The 14966-nt window shown below is 41.7% G+C and overlaps 1 protein-coding gene across 1 annotated transcript in view; it reads left to right on the top strand.

Moving 5' to 3' along the window:
• dnai1.2 (dynein, axonemal, intermediate chain 1, paralog 2) overlaps positions 1-14966 on the top strand; it is a 208152-nt gene that overhangs the window by 14124 nt on the left and 179062 nt on the right. The window contains exons 4-5 of the mRNA XM_078242014.1: positions 5715-5841; positions 11191-11288. Of these exons, the coding sequence (XP_078098140.1) occupies positions 5715-5841; positions 11191-11288 (225 nt within the window). The remainder of the gene's footprint in view (positions 1-5714; positions 5842-11190; positions 11289-14966) is intronic.

Below are 14966 nucleotides of genomic sequence, written 5' to 3'. Positions count from 1 at the left end.
GAAGTCCTGCACACTGTATATTCCAAAGGAATTTAATTACCATGTCTGCTGTAGTCATTGTTGTAGAATAAGTAATCACATTTTGATGTTCCATCTCAGAAACTTTTGACACATTTCCAGATAGTAGAATCTAACAGGAGATCGGGTTCCTTTATCCTTCACAGATGGTTTGAATGTCTGTTGGTTATAAATCCTGGCTGGCTAGTAGTTCCCCATTGTCTTTATAGTTAACACTGTCTGGCTGGGAGTTGCTACGTTTGCTTTGTGGTTGCAGTATTGACCTCATCAGCAGTCGTTGGGGCTGGAGGTTGAGGCTGTTCTGGTTGTTGGTTATTCTCTTATCTGTGCTTCACTGGAGATGTTATGGTAACCGTCGGAGTTGTTGGCTACTCTGACCAATGCGGGCTTTCTGACGCCTGCAACGAAAATGGACAAACTACATTTAGTTTGAGTGACCCTGGTGGAACCCAAACTAAGCATTTCTGAGTATTATTGCTGAGTAAATGCCACTTGATCATGCTGTTAATGGCCCCTTCCATCACTCTACAAATGGTCTGTACAGGACTGTGAATGGTAGTCATGATGTGGAGATGCCGGCGTTGGACTGGGGCACAGTAAGAAGTCTAACATTTGCTACCAAATAAACCTGTTGGACTTTAACCTGGTGTTGTGAGACTTCTTACAGGACTGTGAATACAGGTACCTAAGAACTAAACTTATTGGCCGTAGAATAGTTGTCAGAGTAGCAGATGACGCACTGTCAAAGAGAGAAGACAGTTCAGAGATAAAGTACCAGTAAGGATACTCTTTCTTGTTGGAGCTTTTGGGAAATTGCAGTTCTGTATAATTTATGACGGTAAATTGTCTTGTCATGTTGTCTTGATATGTGCTGCCATTTTGAGGACAGTCAGGGCTGTACTTACGTCTCTGTTCAAGAGGAAAAAAGACTGGTTACAGATGATGTACATTGCCACTATACCTTAGTGGTTCCAGAATCATGCCTGGAAGTCGGATTCCTCTGAACCCACAAAGTGGTGTGTCTGTTGTTCGAAGTCAAAGTCTCTCAGACATGGTTCTTCATCCGATCAGACCATAACACTGTCTTTTGTGCCCAATTTAAAATTTGCAAAAAGGCTGTTAACTGAAAAGCCAGGATTGTTAACCTCATCAAGAAGCATAGCTGTGTGTCATCTAAGTGAACAGTTTCGGCCTCATGAATCATCTTTGTGTTTCTGTGCATTTAGATGTTTAGATGTCTTGCACAGTATGATAAAGTGCCCAATTTTGTCACATTGAAAGCATTGAGCTGAAAATTGCAGGATATTCATCTCGCAGGGATGCTTTGCTCCGATGCACTGGCATAGTCATTAGACTGGTTAGTTCGGGTAATTTTTTCTCTTGGGCTGGAGTTTTCCTGTTTCTGGGCCATTTAACTAAATGAACTATGGGGTTTCCTTTGTGCCATTGTTTACTTTCTTCTCTTAGAAGGAACCAGGGCTGCACACAACGTTCAGACTGCCCAACAACTTAGTTAATCAAGGGTTAGATTTTCCTTTGCTTGCAGCATGCCTGACAGTACATCATCAGTTTGGGGTTCTGCCAGGGTCACTCAGCTCCTAATCTCATTACAGCCTTGGTTCAAATATGGACAAAAGAGCTGAATGCCGGAGCTGTGGTGAGAATGACTGTCTTTGACACCAAGGCAGCATTTGACTGAGTTTGGCTTCAAAGAGCAAGAGCAAAACTAGAATCTTTACAGCATGGAAACAGGCCCGTCGCCCAACTTGTCCATGCTGCCCCCTTTTTTAAATCCCTAAGCTAATCCCATTTGCCCATGTTTGGCCCATATCCCTCTACACCATCTGACCCATGTAACTGTCTAAACGCTTTTTAAAAGACAAAATTGTACCCGCCTCTACTACTACCTCTGGTAGCTTGTTCCAGACACTCGCCACCCTTTGTGTGAAAATATTGCCCCTCTGGACCCTTTTGTATCTCTCCCTTCTCACCTTAAACCTATGCCCTACCTCCCCTACCCTTGGGAAAATATGTTGACTATCTAGCTGATCTATGCCCCTCATTATTTTATAGACCTCTATAAGATCACCCCTAAGTCTCTTAAGCTCCAGGGGGAAAAAAAATCCCAGTCTATCCAGCCTCTCCTTATAACTCAAACCATCAAGTCCCGGTAGCATCCTAGTAAATCTTTTCTGCATTCTTTTTGTTTAATAATATCCTTTCTATAATAGGGTGACTAGAAATGTACACAGTATTCCAAGTGTAGCCTTACCAATGTCTTGTGCAACTTCAACAAGACAACTCAATTCCTGTATTCAATCAGTGGGAGTCAATGGGAATCAGGGAAAAACGTCTGCTGGTTGGAGTCATACCTGGCACAAAGGAAATGGTTTTGGTGGTTGAAGATCAATAATCTCAGCTTCAGGACATCTCTGTGTGAGTTCCATAGTGTAGTGTCCTAGGTCTAACCATCTTCAAATTCTTCAGCAATAACCTTCCTTCCATCTTAGGGTCAGAAGTGGGGTTGTCCACTGATGACTGCATAATGTTCAGCACCATTTGAAACTCCTCAGATATTGAAGCAGTCCATGTCCAAATGCAGCAAGACCTGGACAATATCCAGGCTTGGGCTGACAAATAACAAGTAATATTTGTGCCACACAAGTGCCAGGCAATGATCATCTCCAACAAGACAGGATCTAACCGTCACCCCTTGACATTCAGTGCTGAATCCCCCACTATCAACATCCCAGAGATTATCATTGACCAGAAACTGAACTGAACTTGCCATATAAACATTGTGGCTGCCAGAGCTAGGAATCTTGTGGCGAGTAACTCACCTGCTGACTTCCAAAGGCTGTCCACCATCTACAAGGCACGAGTCAGGAGTGTATAGAATAGCGGCACAGTAGCCACAGTGGTTAGCACTGCTGCCTTACAGTGCCAGGGACCCGGGTTCAATTCCCGGCTTGGTCCACTGTCTGTGTGGAGTTTGCACTTTCTCCCCGTGTCTGCGTGGGTTTCCTCCAGGTGCTCTGGTTTCCTCCCACAGCCCAAAGGCGTGCTGGTTAGGTGAATTGACTATGCTAAATTCTCCCTCAATGTACCTGAACAGGTGCCAGAGTGTGGCGACGAGGGATTTTCACAGTAACTTCATTGCAGTGTTAATGTAAGACTACTTCTAACGAATAAATAAACTTTATTCTCCACTTGTATGGATGAGTGCAGATCCAACAACACGCAAGAAGCTTGACAACATCCAGGACAAAGTGGTCTGCTTGTTTGCTACCCAACAGTGGCAGCCTTGAGTTCCATCTACAAGATGTGCTGCAGGAACTCACCAAGGTTCCTTCAGCAGTACCTTCCAAATCCACACCACTACCATCTACAAGGACAAGAGTAACAGATACCTGGGAACCACCTGGAGGTTCCCCTTCAAGTCACTCACCATCCTAACTTGGAAATGTATCGCTGCTGCTCCACTGTCACTGCGTCAAAATAGAAATATATAGAAACGTAGAAACTAGAGGCAGGAATAGGCCATCTGACCCTTTGTGCCTGCTCCGCCATTAATTTTGATCTTGGCTGATCATCAAATTCACTATCCTGATTTCTCCCCCCCCCCCCCCCCCCCCCACCCCCCCTCCCCTCATATCCCTTGATCCCTTTAGCCCTTAGAGCTATATCTAATTTCTTATTGAAATCAGACAACATTTTGATCCTGGAATTCCCTCCCTATCAGTACTGTTGGAGTATCAACACTTCAGGGATTGCAGCAGTTTAAGAAGGCAGCTCACCACCACCTACTGAAGGGCAACTAGGGATGGACAATAAATGCTGGCCTAGCCCATATCCCGTAAAATGAATTAAAAAATGAATGAATTGACAATTTCTCCTGGTTGGTGGACGCATTTATTAAATTTAGCTTATTTGAATATTTTGTTACTTCTTCGGTTCAAATAAACATCCAATGATTTTAATACTTGCCTAGCAATAATATTGTTTGGTATTGGGCATACCAAATAAAGCAGTGTGTTTTTATTCAGATCTGAAAGCAATCATGTATCTATGGAATTTTTTTCCTCAAGTTTCCCAGTTATGCAACTGATCTGGGCCTTGGATAAGTGCAAAACTGACCTGGAACATTGGATTTCTAAAATTCTAAAGTGTAAGTTCAGCTTGAAGAAATTGTTGAAATTCACAATCGCACCCCCATTTGTTTGAAGACAAAGGGTTTACCTGCCCTCTGCCTTGAAAACATTTAAACAATGGTGTTTGGATCAACTGCTTGCCGACTTCTCTGTTTCAGCCTTTTGCTTTAGGGTCACAGGTGTCTAATCCTCACCTTTGCTGATCTTTAAAGCTGATTCTTTAGTTGCGATTCTTCCAAATTAATTATTTTTCTTTTCCTTTCGGGAACGAGCACATGTTAAGGTGCCGACTTGGGAATGTGGTTTTTCCAATTGAGTTTTTAAACAGCCATTTCTTATCACTGAACTATTAAAAAAATTCTGAGGACTTATTTTATCCTGGAATTTAAATGTTCTAGCTCATCCTTGCTAGGTCTGCTGACTCTGCACTCTGGTCCAGCATGCTGGACTTCCAAGAAATCCAATGGAGTTTTCTGCTGCAGTGAGGAATTTTAAATATCTGCCCTCAGCTTTCAAGCTTTTCTTTGGAGCTTTTCCCTGTCAATTTTCCTCTGCATGTCTGCTTTTCATGCTTTTCTTCAGAATAGAATGCTTCTTCAAATTTTTCTTTAGTCTTGCAGGATTTTAGTTTTCCTCTCTGCAATTTTGTGAGGTTTTGAGTTTTTCCATTTGCTGCCGCCATGTTTGTAGGGTGTTGGTTACCATTCTTTAATTCTTAATGATGTTTTTGTAGTCATAAGTAGATTAACTGTATGTATTTATTAGCTACGGTTTTGGGTTTTTCCATTTGCTGCCGTCATGTAGGGTGTTGGTTACTGTTTGGCAGTTGTTAATGATGTTTTTGTTGTCATAGGTAGATTAACTGTATGTAGTTATTAACTACAAATACTACAGTAAAGTGATATACAGTAAAGGGATCAGACTAGTTGCTGTCACCATGATTGCTTGTGCACAGGGCTCTGTCCAACACTAGACTGACCCCTAGTTGTGGGTCATACGTTCTCTTACCTCACTGTGTGGGCAGCACTGTACTTATTCCCATATTAATCCTATATGTGTCAGACCCTTATACTATAGTCCAAGTCTCTAAAGCATATAAGAGTGCAGAGATCTGTTGCTTGTTAAACCATTACCTTAACGTTAGGTTTGAGATTCTGGTTCTCAAATACTCTTTTCCTCAGTCGGCTAAAGGCTGAATGATGGGAAAGTGATTTTAGATCATACATCCAGTCAAGAGTTGACTATTTAGATTTTTTTTCTCTTTACATCTGAGTTTTGAAAATGTTGCTTAAGACTAGACTGTTGTATTTTTTCTATTTCTGTAATTGTGATTTTGTTAATAGTGGCATATTTTACATAATAAGTGTATCTGTTTTTCCTGAAAGTTCTACTGTTTAATTTTCACAGTGAAAAATCATAAATGCCTGCTTTATAAATGCATTTTTGATTTTGTGACAATTTGTTCATAAAGGCATTATTCATCTTTGTCTTTTATTTCACCAATTAAGATAAATTCTTAACTCACCATTTTTTTATATATTAAAGGAAAGAGCTTACAAACAAGTCCAAATGATTAGCCAGATGGCCATTCATTTTTCACGGGATGGAAACTTATTGCACAAGGATTCAGATGAAGCAAAGCGTCAGCAATCTAGAGGGAAGTTTCCTGAAGGTATTTGATTTTTTTTTGGTTGAACACCAAAGAAAACCTCAAAATTTCTGGCTTTGAGGTCTGTGCAGTGGAGTGGTTTGGCATTGAGTCTTTTTAGCTAATGATCATGCCATAGTAATCAGATTGTTACGATGACCACAAAGGTCACAGGGGACCATCAATAGATCTACCTGTGGCCTTCGTTGGGTACGAGCTGCCTTATTGAGCGAGCAGAGGCTCACCTATTGGGAAGCAGCCAGCAGAGTTTTAGGTCTGTAACTTTATCTGCACCGGTGTTGTAGGTCCCAAGGTAAAGACTACCTGACTGTAAGTTGTAGGAGCGGCCTTTTCCATCAGTGCACAATAAAGGGTGTTGGTGAAGGGAAATTGGCAATTGGCTGAATTACTACACAGATGAAAGTTTATCTTTTGCTTATACTAAGGATCTTAAATTAATGAGTTCCAGCAGTTCCAACCCAGTACTTAGTAGGCTCATGTCGATATCATAAAATGGACAACAATTCTTCATTGTATTGCACTTAGCACTTGCGTCTTCCATTATTCAGGTATTAATTATTACTGCCTTCTGGTGTTGTTTTCTCTGATGTCTTCTTTTTTGGTGTGTAGGAATGAATAGAGTTCCTTTTCATCATTTGGGGTAGTGTACCCAGTTTACCTTAATACACAAATTGCTAAAAGATTGGAAATGGTTTAGAAAAGGACAGTAAAGACAACACAGTTTGTTAAATAAACTAACTCGGGTGACAGACTGAAGTGACTATTTTATTTGGAAACAATTTCTAAGGGACAAAAAAATAATCTACACTGTTAAAATGATCTGTATAGCCAGGATTATGAATATTATATACATATATATATATATTGATAGGTCAATATTCTTCATGCAGAATGACTCATTGAGAACAAGGGGACATGATTATAGTGTGAAATCAGTGTGCCTGTATGCTAAGCAGGGTACTGAACTCTAAGAGAAAAGCCTGTTGGATAACTAAAGCTTTTGCTTTGTAGTTCTATCTTCAAACTGTGCTTTCTCCCTTTGAGTGACAGCTCCTTATTGAGAGTTTTGGAGCGTCAAATTTACTTTTACAAGGCAGCGGAGAACTTAGAGATGTGACTGCCATCTAGTGCTATGTATGTGGATTTGGTTGAAGCATCCAACAATTAAACAAATCCCAATTTAACAAGGAGGAGAGGCAGACAGGTTTATTACATGTGGAGACAGGAGGGGGAGAGGATCTGAGCGGATTTTGTACAATGACTTAAACGGCAACATTAATGGAAAAATTGAATATTTTTCTAGTTCTTAGCAGCTAATGCCCTTTTTATTCAATCGTGAATTTGTTTAAAGGAAACAACAATGACAAGATCTAACACCATTCACAGATTCAAAGTAATTTTTAGCGGAACCAATGATTTGATCTGGTTTAATTTATTCTTAAATTAGCAATATTGGCTAAATGGCAAAACTGGGCAATGGCTCAGTGGCATCACCTATTCAATCACAGGCCCTGACAAGACGACTTCACCATCGGTGGTTGATGTTGGAGAGAAATTAGTAATTTGGCATTTTTGCTGCGATTGTTCTTGTTAGTGCAAAGTTAGATTTTATGGTCTAGAAATTTGAGAACAATTTGCTTGTTGTCAAATTTGAAACAACCTCCTTTGCATCCAGCATTGTGTGCAGGAAATGTGTGGACATTTCCAGCTATAATTGTGCATCTGCGATATAATTTATTCCTTCATGGGATTTGGGCATTGTCAGAGAGGACAACGTTTGTTGCCCATCCCTAATTGCCCTTGTTCTGAGTGGCTTAGTAGGCCATTTCAGAGAGCAGTTAAGAATCAACCACATTGCTGTGGATCTGGAATCAGTAGGCCAGATCAGATAAGGGTGGCAGATTTTCTTCCCGAAAGGAGATTGGTGAACCAGTTGGGTTTTTACAACAATCAATGATAGCTTCCTGGTCAACATTACTGAGACTAACTTTCAATTCCAGATCCAATACAGGCAAGTCCTGTTTTTACAGAATGGATCTGGGCCGATTAAAAAAAGATTTTTCTTAAAAACCAGTATTATTCACCCTGGATGGATCAGCAGCCACCAGCCTCCTGCTTTGCTACATGGATGGGGACAAAGAGGTTAATTGTAATCTAGCTGGGAAACACAAGGCTGGGAAATTAACCGATTTCTATCGCTCCCCAATAATAAAATGAGAAAGTACATGTAGCTGAAAGGGAGGAGGTTGGATCTTAGGACACGACCAAAACTCAATATCACTGATTGTAGGCGCAGCGTCCTCCATAGCTGCTGCCTCCTTGGCCCCAGGAATAGTCATCTCTCCAAGAGCTGTGCTGCCGAGAGCCATAGCCATGGCGTCCTGTGGTTTTGGCTTCATTAGAAAGTGGAGGATGCCAGGGATAAAGTGGAGGACACTAAGGATGCACTGGAGGCAATGAATGGTAAATTCCTCGAAGGGCGGTAGATCCAGGTGGACCACGCTGAGAAAAAGTTTGAGAGGTGGCGGCTAAGGAGATGGGCAAGGAGGCGGTGGCTACAGCAGTAAGACTCATGGGGATGCAGCTACAACCAGGAATGGGGAGGCGGCAGCTACAAAGGACACAGCTCGTACAGTTACTCTGTTCATTCTCTAACCTCCATAATCAAATTACGCTCAATACCTCCATTCCTACTTCACTGTCCGCACCAGAACCTTAATGTCTCAGAAAATCAGGTGATATGAAATGCATGCCTAGCAGCTGGTTTTCAATTGTTTACCTGGTGAGTGCAGCCATAGTAAAAAGGGAACTAGTTGCCTTTAAGGGGCTACTCGAGTGAACACACGAACACATATTGCCCTTCAATCCTGCTCCACAATTAAATAAAGTAAAGTTTATTTATTAGTCACAAGGCTTACATTAACACTGCAATGAAGTTATGAGAAATTCCCCTAGTCACCACAGTTCTGCGCCTGTTCGGTCAATACACCGAACCAGCACGTCTTTCAGAATTGGGAGGAAACCAGAGCACCCGGAGGAAACCCACGCAGACACAAGGGGAGCGTGCAAACTCCACACAGACAGTGACCCAAGCCGGGAATCAAACCCAGGTCCCTGGCATTGTGAGGCAACAGTGCTAACCACTGTGCCACTGTGCCACCTCCAAATAACGACTGATCTTGGGCTTCTACTCCAGTTCCCTGCCCTTTCCCCATATGCCTTGATTCTTTGAGTTGTTTGAGATCCAGATCTCCAGATGGACACAAGAATAACATGGGCAGTACAGGCTGCACCCTGCTGTGATGATAATTAACAGGCAACAGATATTATCTGCTGCTGTGACAGCACTTACAGATGCATTCAAATTTATTTATACCCCTCCAGCACACCTATTTTCAGATGCGATCAAATTTATAGGCCCATGACCATTGAGTTCCAAACCATAGTATGTATTTTAAGTTATTTTCTTTCATTTTGCTCAATTCCCTTCTCACTCCTGTGTAGGTGGATGAATCTACACCCAGGTTTCTGCTGTTTCAACTCTGCACCAGCTGTTGGGTGGTGTGAAAAATCCCATTATGGCTCTTCCAGTAAACACAGTAAGAAGTCCCACAACACCAGGTTAAAGTCCAACAGGTTTATTTGGTAGCAAAAGCCACTAGCTTTCGGAGCGCTGCCCCTTCGTCAGGTGAGTGGGAGTTCTGTTCACAAACAGGGCATATAAAGACACAAACTCAATTTACAAAATAATGTTTGGAATGTGAGTCTTTACAGGTAATGAAGTCTTAAAGGTACAGACAATGTGAGTGGAGAGAGGGTTCAGCACAGGTTAAAGAGATGTGTATTGTCTCCAGACAGGACAGTTAGTGAGATTTTGCAAGCCCAGGCAATTCGTGGGGGATTACAGATAGTGTGACATGAACCCAAGATCGTAGTTTGTGAATAGAACTCCCACTCCACCTGACGAAGGGGCAGCGCTCTGAAAGCTAGTGACTTTTTCTACCAAGTAAAACTGTTGGACTTTAACCTGGTGTTGTGAGACTTCTTACTGTGTTTGCCCCAGTCCAACGCCGGCATCTCCACATCATGTCATCCAGTAAATCCACTGCAATGAAACTGAGTTCAGAAATGCAATATGGGGACCCTCAAATTCAAACCAGCACCTTGTGATCCCACTAAATCATTACTATTAAAAACATACGTGCATCAATATAATTTCAAAAATACATGCACAAGTAGTAGGGCTGTACGTTATCTATAGAACATAGAACATAGAAAGCCACAGCACAAACAGGCCCTTCGGCCCACAAGTTGCGCCGATCATATCCCATACCTCTAGGCCTATCTATAGCCCTCAATCCCATTAAATCCCATGTACTCATCCAGAAGTCTCTTAAAAGACCCCAACGAGTTTGCCTCCACCACCACCGACGTCAGCCGATTCCACTCACCCACCACCCTCTGAGTGAAAAACTTACCCCTGACATCTCCTCTGTACCTACCCCCCAGCACCTTAAACCTGTGTCCTCTCGTAGCAACCATTTCAGCCCTTGGAAATAGCCTCTGAGAGTCTACCCTATCCAGACCTCTCAACATCTTGTAAACCTCTATCAGGTCACCTCTCATCCTTCGTCTCTCCAGGGAGAAGAGACCAAGCTCCCTCAACCTATCCTCATAAGGCATGCCCCCCAATCCAGGCAACATCCTTGTAAATCTCCTCTGCACCCTTTCAATGGCTTCAACATCTTTCCTGTAATGAGGTGACCAGAACTGCGCGCAGTACTCCAAGTGGGGTCTAACCAGGGTCCTATAAAGCTGCAGCATTATCTCCCGACTCCTAAACTCAATCCCTCGATTAATGAAGGCTAGTACGCCGTACGCCTTCTTGACCGCATCCTCCACCTGCGAGGCCGATTTAAGAGTCCTATGGACCCGGACCCCAAGGTCCTTCTGATCCTCTACACTGCTAAGAATGGTACCCTTCATATTATACTGCTGCTTCATCCCATTGGATCTGCCAAAATGGATCACTACACACTTATCCGGGTTGAAGTCCATCTGCCACTTCTCCGCCCAGTCTTGCATTCTATCTATGTCTCGCTGCAACTTCTGACATCCCTCCAAACTATCCACAACACCACCTACCTTGGTGTCGTCAGCAAACTTACCAACCCATCCCTCCACTTCCTCATCCAGGTCATTTATGAAAATACAGCAGATTTTGAGTTTGAATTCTTGCCTTCACTGACATTTATATGTGACTAGACTGAGGCTGAGCATTGTGCTGCTTTTCTTCGTGCATTTGAGAGAAGGGAAAGGTAACTTTAGTCCATTTTCTATTGTATTATCTAGAAGGCGACGCTGAAGATGTCGGTACACCCACTGAAATCCTTCCTTCCGAAAGTGCAGAGAAAATGGATACAGAAGAAGAAGAACTCCCAGATGCAAAGGTACAAGCATATAATTTGAACAACCTCTTTGCACACATCCAAACAATGGATATAATAATGATCCGTCACATTCATTGGCATTAAAACACATACTAAGGGTTCAAAGAGCTAGCGATCTTGGTGTTCTCCAGCAACAGATGTCTAAGAAAAATGAAGTGAAAAGAAAAATGAACTAAAACATAGAAATTCCTGGAAATTTCTTTGATTTTGAAGTGGGTGGAGGGAAGTTTTCCCCAATATCCTGGCCAATATTTATCCCTCAACCAACATCATAATAAACAGATTGACTAGTCAGGTATCACATGGCTGTTTGTGAAACTAACTGATCATAAAAATTGAAATAAACAAGATCTGATGGCTATTACACAGACATGGCTGCAGGATGGCATAGATAGGGACCTGAAGGGGATGTGCCATTTTGGAAAGACAGGAAGCTAGCAAAACATGGAGGGGTGGCCTTATGAATTAAAGATGACATTTGCACAATCGAGAAGGATGACCTAAGTTCAAAAAACCAGGATTTAGAATGGTTTGGATACAGATGAGGAGTGGTAAAAGCACTTGTGAGAGTAGTATATAGGGCACCTAAAAGTACCCACGCAGTAAAATGGGATAGAGAGTCATAGAGGTTTACAGCACGGAAACAGGCCCTTCGGCCCAACTTGTCCATGCCACCCTTTTTTTAAAAAAAACCCTAAACTAATCCCAATTGCCCGCATTTGGCCCATATCCCTCTATACCCATCATACCCATGTAACTATCTAAATGCTTTTTAATATCAAAGAAGAAATAATGGGAGCTTGTCAGAAGGGTACAGCAATTATCATGTGATTTTAATTAAGATGGGCAAAGGTAACCTAGATATGGAATTCATAGAATGTTGTCAGGATAGTTTCTCAGAACAGCATGTTCTGGCAACAATTAGAGAGCAGACTATGCTTGACTGGGTATTGCGCAACAAGATGGGATGAATTAATGACCTCATTGTGAAGGCACCCCTAGGTGGCAGTGACTATAACATGATTGATTTTACATTGTTTGAGGGAGAGAAGAGTGTGCCCAAGAATAATATTTAACTTAAATAAGGGCAGTGAACTGGCAACTTAAGTTTGGTAAGGGATCAGTTAGTAGAGATGCAGTACTGGGCATTTAAGGGAATATTTCAGAATATACAGAATAGATGCATTCCAACGAGAAAGAAAAATTCCAAGGGATGACCCACCATCCATGGTTAAGTAAAAAAGTTAAATACAGTATCACACTTAAAGAAAAAACATATAACTCTGCAAAGATGAGTGGAGGATCAGAAGATTGGACAGAATATAAAAAACAGTAAAGAATGACCAAAATATTAATAAGGGGGGAAAAATTAGAGTTCAAGAAAAAGCGAGATGGAAATATAAAGACAAATAGTAAGATTTTCTATAGACATTGAAAAAAGAAAAGTGTTAACAAAGTGAGCATTAGTCCTATAGAAAGCGAGCTTCGGGGATTAATAATAGAAAATAAGGAAATGGCAGATGAATTGAACAGGATCTTCAGTATAGCAGATACAAGTTACATTCCAGAAATGGTTGGAAATGAGGAAATGGAAGGGAGGGAGGAACTCAGGAAAATTATAATCACCAGAAAAGTGGTACTTAGCAAATTGTTGGAACTGCAGTCTGACAAGTTCCATGTCCTGATGGATTTAAAAGAAATTGCTATTGAGGTACTTGATGCATTGATTTTAATTCCCTAGATTTGGGCAAGGTTCCATTAGATTAGAAAATAGTGAATGTAACTCCTTAATTCAAAAAGGGAGGGAGACGGAAAGCAGGAAATTATAGGCTGATTAGCTTAACATGTGTCATAGGAAAATGTTGAAAGATATTATTCAAGACGTTATAATGGGACACATAGGTGAATTCAGGATAATCAGGCCATGTCAACATGTTTGTGAGAAAGGGGATAAAGAGGAACTATTAGATGTTCTGCACTTGGATTTTCAGAAGGCAATTGATAAGGTGCCACATCAAACGTTGTTGCAGAAAATATAAGGGGGTAACATATTGGCATGGATAGAAAATTAGTTCGGTAACAGCCAATTCAACAAGTGCCCTTCAATGGCCTCTTACCAAGCCTTCTTAATATCAGTCCTCTTCAACGTCAATGCAGAAACAATGATAAAGGAGTGTTTGAAGACACTGTATCTGGCATTAAGATTTAGGGTGGTGGTGTTAAGATTGGGGGTGCGGGGGGAAGAGGAGAGCAGCAGCAATAAATGATAACATCAGTTAGTTTTGCCGATGAAAAAACACTTATAACAAGCACAAAAGAAAGATTTTAAAAATTGATAGATTAGTAACATTCGGTATAAACTTTGGAATAAAAACAAATATTAGCAAAGTAAAAAATATGCATATCTGAAATTCACCAACATATATTTGTTATTCATAGAAGGAAAAGAACTAGAATAGGTGCACAAACTCAAGTATATAGGAAGCATAATATCTACAGATGGAAAGTGCAGATGAAAGAGTTAAGAACAAGGATAGAAATAGGAGAGACAGTATTTAGTAAGAAGAGACAGTTACATACATAGAAACATACATAGAAAATAGAAGCAGGAGTAGGCCATTTGACCCTTCCGCCATGGCTGATCATCAAATTCAATACCCTGATCCAGCCTTCCCCCATATGCCTTGATCCCAACAGCCAAATCTAATTTCTTCTTGAAATCACACAACCTTTTGACCTCAATTACTTTCTATGGTTGTGAATTCCACACATTCCACACAAGTCCACAGATCCTTGAAGGTGATGTCACAGGTGGAGAAGGTGGTGAAGAAGGCATATGGCATGCTTGCCTTTATAGGACGGGGCATAGAGTATAAAAGTTGGGGTCTGATGTTGCAGATGTATAGAACGTTGGTTCGGCCGCATTTGGAATACTGCGTCCAGTTCTGGTCGCCACACTACCAGAAGGACGTGGAGGCTTTGGAGAGAGTACAGAGGAGGTTTACCAGGATGTTGCCTGGTATGGAGGGGCTTAGTTATGAGGAGAGATTGGGTAAACTGGGGTTGATCTCCCTGGAAAGATGGAGGATGAGGGGAGACTTAATAGAGGTGTATAAAAGTATGAAAGGCATAGATAGGGTGAACGGTGGGAAGCTTTTCCCCAGGTCGGTGGTGACGTTCACGAGGGGTCATAGGTTCAAGGTGAAGGGGGGGAGGTTTAACACAGATATCAGAAGGATATATTTTACACAGAGGGTGGTGGGGGCCTGGAATGCGCTGCCAGGCAAGGTGGTGGAGGCGGACACACTGGGAACGTTTAAGACTTATCTAGATAGCCACATGAACGGAGTGGGAATGGAGGGATACAAAAGAGTGGTCTAGTTTGGACCAGGGAGTGGCACGGGCTTGGAGGGCCGAAGGGTCTGTTCCTGTGCTGTATTGTTCTTTGTTCTTTGTTCTTTATTCACCACCTTCTGTGTGAAGAAATTTTTCCTCACCTCAGTTCTAAAAGGTTTATTCCTTGTCCTCTAACTACGACTCGTAGTTCAGGACTCCCCAACCATCGGGGCAGTTGCTGACTTAAAAACTGAATATACAACTTAAAAGGCAACTTGTGAAGAGCTTGATTTGGGGTTTGTTTTGTATGGATTCGAGACTTGGACTTTATGGAAAGAGAGG

Source organism: Mustelus asterias, chromosome 1 (assembly GCF_964213995.1).
Source record: "Mustelus asterias chromosome 1, sMusAst1.hap1.1, whole genome shotgun sequence".
NCBI classification, from domain to species: domain Eukaryota; kingdom Metazoa; phylum Chordata; class Chondrichthyes; order Carcharhiniformes; family Triakidae; genus Mustelus; species Mustelus asterias.
This window is presented reverse-complemented; position numbering and strand designations above follow the sequence as displayed.